This window comes from Solanum pennellii, chromosome 4 (genome assembly GCF_001406875.1).
Source record: "Solanum pennellii chromosome 4, SPENNV200".
NCBI classification, from domain to species: Eukaryota; Viridiplantae; Streptophyta; class Magnoliopsida; order Solanales; family Solanaceae; genus Solanum; species Solanum pennellii.
In genome coordinates this window covers 5,031,723-5,041,931 of record NC_028640.1, presented here as the reverse complement: position 1 = coordinate 5,041,931, position 10,209 = coordinate 5,031,723, and the positions used below count along the sequence as shown (strand labels likewise).

The following is a 10,209-nucleotide window of genomic DNA, read 5'->3' as shown; positions in this document are numbered from 1 at the left end:
ATATATATATATTTATATATATATATATATATATATCGGATTTTTACTTTCTGTACTTTTGAATATAAAAATATTTAGATAGGAAATGTTTTCCCTTTTAATGAGTCTTACGCGTTAAAAAATCCGAATTAATAAGGTCATAATAGAGTTATCGAATACTAAATTGAAACAAAAAAAAAATCAATATTTTTTTCATGTAAAGGAACTATACATGGCTTGCATTTTTTTTATTCAACAACAATCGCAAAAGATTTAAAGTACACCCAATTAAGTAGATCCTAACCCCTTAGCTAGAATCTAAAATAACCTAACCAAACTTACAAAAACCTTATGTCACAAAACAAACTCTTTTAAGTTTTATTCAACAATGAAAAATTGAAGATGTCAAAAAAAAAAAAAAAAAAAAAACTAGTTGTAGAAAGCATATATATCTACAATAGACAACATTAACAATTATGAAACTAGCTTCATTTTGCCTTCATGATTATTCACTTGACTTGCTTCATAGTGTTTAAAATTGAGAAGTTCATGTAGCTAGAACATTTGCCATTCAACATGAAACTTGGTTCTTTTGGAATAGTCAATGGCCTTGTTGATCTGACGTAAAAAAGAACACGAATTCTTAGTTAGACGTGAAGTCAGGAATTTTATTAATTGTGTCCAAATATATACTGTAATAACACATATATGTGTGTACGTGCACTGAAAATCGCGATAAAAGGTCAAAATGTGATTATTGTACTTTAATTTGTTTAATTATCATACCTTTGTGGAAGGAATGGCTTATCAAAAAATGGCATCAATTGAGCTCTTGGTATCATTTCTTTTCTTAGCAAACGAACTTCTTCTTCTTCTATCATCTGTCCAAAGAAAAAATTTATATTTTATAATATAATATAATATAATAAGACTGTGAATGTTATAAATTTATTAATGATCTTACCTTTTGTACCTTCTCTACTGTTTTCTTCTGTTGCTCTATGAAGTAAGATTTGGTTTCCATCTGTGAATTTAATTTCTTTTGTTAGAGGATAGTATACTAGTATTCAAGGTTTTCATTTTTTTTTCTTGCAAGTGAAATTAGAGAAATGTATATAGGGATTTTCTTCAAAACAACTAATTAAAATAATATCTAATTATTCTTAAATAATTATATAACTATTTAAGATCGCTTTAATCGTATATGAAAAAATACATTGCATAAACTATTAAAAAGTATAGTCTTAGATCAAATGTCACACTTTTCGATCAAATTATAGAGTGACCTTCTTGATAAGGCAGCGATTTTCAAAAGGCAAAAACACAAGTTTACAAAAAGTGTTGCCTTTTCATAGACCAAAATCTAGCTTGCGTGCATCTAATATTACGGAGCAGTAGTGAAATCAGAATTTTTACTAAGAAAAATTAAAATCTGAAGAAGTAAATGTACGAATTAATCAAAAAGATAATTAATGTGTACTATATATAAAAAATTATTTTAATTACATAAATAATATAATTTTCCACGAAAATGCTCCACCCCTGCTAAGTACTAACATTGTACACACTACACACTTTCATGCACGTGTGATATTTTGAATAAAATTATATACATTTTTTTCCATATATCTCATAATAGTGACGTTTACTATCAAATCAATTTTCAAGACTACAATCACATTTATTATATATATTATAAATTAAATAATAGTGAGTATAGTAAAATGTTTCAAAATTCATGATTAACAACTTCTAATGACATGAATAAACACTAATTATAATTAATTAAAACACTTACTGAGTAATTAAATAAAGCACGTCTTCTTGCTCTTTGTTGAGTATGAAGTTTGATTTCCACTGGTCTTATATTATCCTTTGCTAATGACTTTTGTGGAGCCTAATATAAATAAGTTCAATTTTAATTAATTAGCTAGCCCTCAAATTAAATTTTGGAAGGGAACTAATCAATTAATTAATTAATTAATCTTACACATTATTGTACCTTGTTTTTGTCAACTGATTTCTCCTTTGACTCATATCTCAACTGCAAAAAAAAAAAAAAAATTTAAAGTTACCTAAATGTTGAACCATCTTTTTTAAAAAAAAAAAAAAAACTAGAATTTTTACCAAAAAAAAAAGTTCAATTACATATAAAAAATTAATAGTAATGTCTTATAGTAGTGTGTGTGGATTAGAGTTAAAGTCATGTTAATTAATTACCACATTATTATTTTTCATCAATTGATATTGAGGAGAACTTGATCTCACTGTTCTTCCAGGAGATTGAATTGGTGATTGTGAACTGCTCCTCACAAGCTGAAATTTAAACAATAAAAAAGATTTTTTTTAAAAAAAAGGGAAGTTGAATTATAAATCATATAGTAAATGAGTTTAATTAAAATATTTTACTATCGTCATTTAACGCGCCTCCTAAAAATTATCTATATGTAACTCTCCATAATCTTGATAATAAAACAACTTTTATGAGTGTATACAAATGATATGATCTTATTTATCCTATCATCGACGGTTATGGTAGGATAAATAAGATTCTTTAATTTTTAATTAGAAGTGACTTGATTAATTCGATCAAACACCCCCCACCTCACCTCATCATTGTCTATTTTCATTATTCAAATCTTTAATAACATAGAAAATTCACGGTTCAATTGCTTAAGTTCAAGTTCGGACTTTATATATAAAAAGTCGTGGTAAAAAATGCTTCCTCTTTTATTGGAATCTTACACAATGCAATTCTTGTTGAGTCGAAACTTTTATAAAACAGATGTTAAACATCATTGGGGAAAAAATCATATAAACAGTAAAAAATGTGATGTTTTAACTTCAACTTAATTAGATATTAATATGAATATCGTACGCTAAAAAGAAAAACGAAAAATTATAAAACTCATACTAAAGAGTAAAACATGTGTACTGAAAAAACTGGTAAAATCATAATTCTCACCTTTTTAGAAGATTTGGTGTTTGGGCTCTCCATGTGGTTTAGCTAAAGGGGATATGATTAATTCTAACTAAACCCTATATTTATAATATAATACAAACACAACATGTGATACAAATAAATAAAATTTAAAAATGTTTGGAGATTTGCATTTGTCTGTGGATCAGAATCACTTGTTGTTGCTCAATCACAAGATTTTTTTATTTTTTTTATTTCAAAAATTTGTGATTTCTCTTTTCTACCAAACTTTCTGATTAAATCTCCCTCTCATATCATAAATTAAACTTTGTAATTGCACATATATAGTTCATGCTTAATTCTTCATATGATGAATATTCACTTAATTATTATGATTATTCATGCATACATATCTTATAGCTTAAGTTTTATGATAAGTTCCTTTAACATTAATAATATATAATTAATAGATTACATTCAAGTCCGGTCATGATGACAATATAATTCACTAAAGATGACTACAAAAAATACCACCAAGCATCTTAATTGAATGGATATAACTTTTTCGCCCTAATAAGAAGTTTCGAGTTAAAATTTTATATAAATTTTTTAATAGAAAGTATTTTTCGCTTTAATAAGTCTTATATAATTTATATTTGTATTTGTTTAGATATTTTTAGTGATATCAAACGCCGAGCAAAATTTGTTTTTTTGAACTCACATTATATATGATATATGTACTTTGTCTAATTATTTCATTTTTATAGTTTTTTGTTTTTCTTTTTGGTTTTCACCTGATCTTCAGTATTGACTCAACTAATGGAATATTCGCAGAAAAGTTCCACTATAGCGATAAAGATCTCCCCAAAAATCGAACTCCATTTTTAATGTTCAAATTCAAAATTTTTAATTAAAGAATACTCGAGTATTTATTGTTCAACTCTAACCTTTGTCCTCTTGTTCCTTATTCTGAAATTATTTAAAAATTATTTTCCCATACTCAAAACCAAAGAATCGTGTATTGCAAGAATTTATGGGTTTTTTTTTTTAAAAAAAAAAAGTCAAAATCTATATATGTTCTAATTAAATATTGTTTAACAAATTTGATGGTGTTATCAGTTTGTGGAATTGTAATTATGAAAAGGAATCAACGTAGGGATTAAGATTTTGCTTAGACTAATTGTGGTCAATTATTCAACTAGTAAAACAACAACAATAATCCCAGTGTAATTCACAAGTGGGATATATATATGAATCGAGAGTAAGATATACTAATCTAATTATCTTTATCCTTTTGAGATAGAGATAGTACTGTTTTCGGTTGATCAGCTTCAATAACTTTTCTCATTTATTTAAATTTAAGACGATAATATAAACGAGCTCACTCGAATAGAATTTATTTAATCAATAGAATCGTCAAAAAACAAAGATGGAAGGTAGCCTTTCATTTCTTGGGCAGTTTGTTGGTATCTTATCAAAGGGGATAAATTAAATTGAACATGTCATATAGTTAGGTCATGAAATCGAAAATCAACCAAACTAATTTTATAAATGCTTATGTTTCAAGTTTGTTACTACTTATTACAACTTTATTCATTGATAACATAGTGTTCATGATCACTTGGACAAAAGAGATTGTACTAGAAATAAATTTTATATTAAAATTAGACTTGTTATGTGAGTGCAATAATATTGACTAAAAAAAAGAATTTTTGATCGAAGTTTTTCGATGAAATTAGTTGAAAATCAATTAATCGATAACACTGTTAACGAAGTATATCTATCAAAAGTCTCTAAATCCAATGGCATTTTGATGGAATATCTATCGTAAATTTATTTTTTTTGTTCGCACATGTAGGGGTGTACACTGTACAAATTGAATTGAAAATCGAATCAAATCGCAAATCGAGTCAAATAAAAAAATCAACTAATAATTTGATTTGACTTGATTTAGTATTAAAAAACTCAACTATGCTTAGGTTGGTTTGGTTTTAACTAAAAAAAGTCATCTCAAGACCAAATTAACCCAACATTATATATATATATATATATATATTCTAAAGTTTATTTTATATATTAAAACATTTAGGGAAAATGCACAAGTATCCCCCAACATATGCTCGAAATATCAGAGACACATTTATACTATACTAAGGTCTATTATCCCCTGACCTTATTTTATAAATAATTTTCTACTCCTTTTCGGCTTATGTGACACTATCTTGTGAGCCCACCGCATGTTGATATTTTTTTCAAGCTAGTGCCACGTAGGACCTTAGAATAGTATAAGTGTCTCTGGGATTTCTGGCATAGGTTAAGGGGGTACTTATGCATTATCCTAAGCATTTACTATGATGTAATTATTTCTAAATATTACTTATACGTTTTCATGATTTTTAATCTTTTAACATATTTTTTCAAGTTTTTTCAGACTTGAAACTTTGATCCAGTAAAAGTTAAAGTCCATAAATATTAGTAACTCTAACAAAGATCAATTTAAAATCAAATCAATACTAATACTAAGAAAATAATTTATTCAACACTAAGAATACAATAATGTTGAATATTTGTTCTTTAGTTTTATATTGATTTAAACATTTAAAATATATAACATACTTCTAATTTTCTTTAATATCTAATAATGTAATTAATTAATACTTATTATACTTATTTTAGTGTGATTTAATACTTCTAAATTATGATCATTTTTATTATGAATTATCAAATTGCAATACTTATTTTATACGATTTTAGTATAATTTTTTGTTGAAAATTTAGTGTAATCATCCATCTCATATTTTATGTTATTTTCTTAAGAAATACCTTAGATAGTTATATTTTGATTGGTCCAAAAAAATATTTAGAATATTTTTTTATTGAATTTTTATATCTATCATTGCCACTAAAAAACAATTACAATTGGACAAGGAGGACTAGACATTGCCTTCTTGAAGGTTACAGTAGCAATGGGCAAAAAAAAAAGTTGCACAAATTAAAGGTGGCAACTAGCAAAAAGACTTCTCAAAAGAGTTCATTATATGTTCGTCTGAATACTTTATCGGAAAAATAAATAGTTTGCTTTGATTTAACTTTGAAAATTTAATACAAATGGTGTCGTTTGATATTGGAAAAATTCGAACTAATCCAATAAAATTCGAGTTTGAAAAATTCTAATGTTATTAGTTTGATTTGATTTATAAATTTAAGAATTTAACACAAATAATTTAATTCGATATTTTAAAAACACGAACCAATTTGGTCATGTACACACCCATGCACATCTATGATAATACATAAATGAAATATTAAGAAAGAACAAATTAAACAATATGGAAGAATAAGAAGGCACCATATAATAAGTAATGAACAACTTTCACATATAACAAACACAAAAATCATATTTATGTTTAATAGCTATAATTTGTATAATTGTACTCCATAGGAAATTTTGCTATGTTATTTTCGCTATACATATGTACAGGAGGCAATGGTTATTTCGATATACATATATACAAAAGAAACAATTGTATAATTCCTTGGCTCTTCTTCAGATTTGTATAATTTCACTGGCAGACTATTTCTACAAATTGATGTCGGTCTCTCGTTTGTATAAATCGTTGGCATTCTCTCAATTTAATTTTATGTGTTTGTATATCTGTATAAAATTTGAATTTATATACAATTGAATCGAAATATAAAAATATATATCAAATATCGTTCTCTCTCTCTATTTATACAAACATAAATTATACATTGTATTTTGTATAATTTATATTTGTATGAAGCGAAAAAGAGAGAAAAGCAAGAGAAAATTGGAAGAAAAATATTTGTATTGTATAATTATAAGTTTATAGGATGAAGATATATGTATTTGCATGTGTATATATAATTTTCTCTCGCTTTATACAAACAGAAACACAATTTATACATTTCTATTTGTATAACACGAGGAAGAGAGAGGCAGAGTGGCGAGTCAGAGAGGGAGAGTGGAGAGCGAGACGGAGAATAATTAAATCAAACTATAGTTATAACATTAATTTAAATTAATAAATTGTCATTATATACTATTTTTCCTATTATAGTTGATTTTCTTCTTGGGTAATTTACACATGGATTGAAGTATATTTTTGTTGCATTTTTAAGAAAATGAGAGAGCAGGCCCAATAGAGTGGGCCTCAAGTAGATGTGAATTACAATTGTGCTAGACTCTCAAACAAATTTGGCCCATTTCTCAATTTGCTTTTGTCATTCTTTCGACAAGGTTCATGCTATTCTTCTCGATTTGTGTGCACATTTTTGCTAGGAAAAATTACTTGGATGAATGACTTTAAATAAATAATTATTGATTTTAGCGATATTTTTTTATTTATCACCATTTATAGCAATACTATGTTAAATCTGCAATATATATTAAAAGTGAATTAAGTATACGGTATATATGTTTTATAACTATTTTTAAAAATATATTATGCTTGTTTGATTAGAAGTTACAGATTGTATTATAAGTGTATAAAATTTGTATTATATATGAATAATAAATTATTTTTGTAATATGAATTAAAAATGTATTATAAATATATATAAAATGAAAAGTGAAAAAAAATTATTGCTATAAATGATAAATATTTTTTAATTGTCGCATATTTATGTAAGTTTCCCTTTTTTGCTACTCATTAATCAAAGTAATTACAACTTGCAGTATACATAAACTGTCAGAACATTAGTACAAACACAAAAAGTTTGTTTCTCTATTAGAATTTAACATCATCGCACACACCAAGGGAATTTCCCTCATATCTTAAGTGAATTATAATCATTCCCTACTCAAAAAACATCAATAAAGTTTGTTAAAGTAAATACTAAAATCATACCATTGTTACAAGTCATACTCAATACATTCACATTGTACAATATAATTGACAAAAAAAGGGCAGCCTCGTGCACTAAGCTCTCGCTATGCACAGGATCCAGGAAAATACTACTACAAGGGTCTATTGTACAACAACCAACTAACATTCCCGATACACTAACCTAACAAGCCCTTATCGACTGTTAAGTGATATATATATATTCCAAAATGCACACGTTTCTGTTTTCCAATATATCTCGCGGTAATGAGGAAGTAAGAGAGCTAAATATTGAAGCGACTCGCTATTCAAGTACTACTACTCAAAGCCTCAGTGTGAGATCTGGTGTCAAATTGTCCTTTTCAACAGAGGGAGTCCACTCTACAGAATTCACATTCGAACATCCAGTAAAACTAATAGTAGGACGATGAGAGATGTCAGCATTACTTACTTGACGAAAACTGCCAGGCCATAATAAGTGATCAGCCTCATCGATATCCTCAACGTATAAAGACGGACTCTGATGGTGTACATATTCAAATCTGGCGCTCGTCCTGAAATCAAGTGATCCCATTGCTTGAGGAAATCCGTGGTGCATTGAGGAATGTGCTTTGATTCCCAAGGACCGGGAAGTAGACCCGTGCAATGGCAGAGCAGCCAAATTACCATATCTTTCTGAAAAGATCCCCATTCTCATAGCTCGTTTTGCTAACGTTCTCTCACGTTTATGAGCATTCTGGTGACCGCCCAGTGCCTGTGAACTATAGAATTTACGCTTGCAGAAATTGCAAGTGAAAACTCTTCTAACTACTGCTTCCCCTGAAGTTTGTGATGCTGCAAGTTCATTGCTGCTTTCATCACACGTGCTTGATACTGAAAATCCTATCGAATCTTGGCTGGCAAATTCATCGGTACCAGAATTAAACCCGAGAGACAAGTCAAGTGACACGGGTTCAGAAAACTCAATGTTAGAAGCAACCTGGCTAGTTATATCAGAATCATTTCCAGATGATGCTTCCATCTTCATTCGCTTATAATCCGATACAATGGAGGGACCAATTCGCAGAATTTTGTGATCAAAATAACAGGATCTAACAATACCAATGGACTACATCTGCAGCACTAACGTCGTCCTGCACGTGATACGAAAATCAACATATCATTTTTTGTATAAAAAATCTATACTTTTGCACTCGTGTCAGATCCTTCAGACATGCACTACTTTTGGTGGATCCGACACATGTCCTTAACATTTTTGAAAGTCCAAGCAACATAGGGAAAAATCCGGTCGATGCAACAACCAAATCTTGAAAACACAGTATTGGCAATCATGCATAAACTTCAAATCTGTGTCTAAAAGTATCTGTTTTGAAGTGTCTGCTACATAGCAATACAACATATATAGTGCTGAAAATCATTCCATTATGGTAAAAAGTGCACCTAAAGTATCCCCTTTTTTCGAGTCTCATACCCAAACTATGAGGTGTGCGAGTTTTTTTACATGAACTATCACCAACTATCTATCAAAACACACCTCAACTATCACTTGTTCTCTTTTCCTACCTGAAATATCACCATCATTCGAGTAGGAAAGAGAACAATTAATAGTTGAGGTACGTTTGGGTAAGTAGTTGGTTTCAAATATTAAACTCGACAAACTCAAGATACTTCAGGAGTGTTTTTGACCGTTAGCTTCACACAAAATTCTTTGTACCCTTTTTCCTAAATTTATAACTATAACTTAAGTGACGACAATTAGACTCCAGATATACATGACATACTATTTACACATACTAAATTGGATTCAAATGGGGTTATAGTTATGTGAAAGCACTCCATAGAGAAAGGATTTAAAATAAGAAATATAAAAGTATGATATAGTTTATATACCAAAAAAATGAAATAATTTTCCAACTATTGATGAGGCAAGACAAGTTATGAGTTTTTTTTTCCTTTCTTGTACCTATGTATCATACTCATGGACTTGTGAGAGGGGAAGAAAAAAAGAGAAATTGTTCTACGTGTGTCGAGAATTTTCTTTTATAACCATCAAGTATTCGAAATTCAAAGCCATGAATAATCCAAATTCACGTCACGTAGGTCCATTCAAGATCTAAACACTTTCTACTAGGTTTCCCCCTTCATTTTCAAGGCTAGAACGTAATGAAACCTCTGGTTAAGGGTGAAGGGATCTCATACGACTACACTCCTTGGTTGGTGGTGACTTCTATCACACAATAATAACTACTACTACAGACAAGAAATAATTATCCACATAAAGACATGGTTATTGAGGAAGATTAATCCTTTTTAGGTATCACAAATGTTACAAAAAGGATCTCATCACTTGAAACTAGATACACAATTTGTAAACTTATGAATTAAGTCTATACCTAAAAATAACAAATTTGCAACAAGACATGATAAATTCTTGCACAAAAATCTCCCCCCCCCCCCCCCCCC

The 10,209-nt window shown here is 28.6% G+C and overlaps 2 protein-coding genes across 3 annotated transcripts in view; both read right to left on the bottom strand.

Moving 5' to 3' along the window:
- Positions 1–392: 392 nt before the first annotated feature.
- Positions 393–3,029, bottom strand: LOC107017445 (protein TPX2). Its single transcript, XM_015217672.2, has 7 exons — positions 2,945–3,029; positions 2,200–2,295; positions 1,982–2,023; positions 1,778–1,876; positions 944–1,003; positions 766–860; positions 393–597 (listed from the first exon to the last, which is right to left on the bottom strand). Exons 1-7 carry the CDS (start codon positions 2,975–2,977, stop codon positions 489–491), a joined length of 534 nt encoding a protein of 177 aa, XP_015073158.1. The 5' UTR covers positions 2,978–3,029; the 3' UTR covers positions 393–488.
- Positions 3,030–7,627: 4,598 nt separating this feature from the next.
- The window catches only part of LOC107016253 (zinc finger protein 4-like), a 3,210-nt gene continuing 628 nt past the window's right edge, over positions 7,628–10,209 (bottom strand). Inside the window, exons 1-2 of one of the 2 annotated variants that reach the window (XM_015216740.2) lie at positions 10,140–10,209; positions 7,628–8,879 (exon numbers count right to left, since the gene is read on the bottom strand). In XM_015216740.2, the coding sequence (XP_015072226.1) occupies positions 8,069–8,773 (705 nt within the window). In that variant the 5' untranslated portion in view covers positions 8,774–8,879; positions 10,140–10,209 and the 3' untranslated portion in view covers positions 7,628–8,068. The remainder of the gene's footprint in view (positions 8,880–10,139) is intronic. The other variant, XM_015216741.2, reaches the window with a different exon arrangement.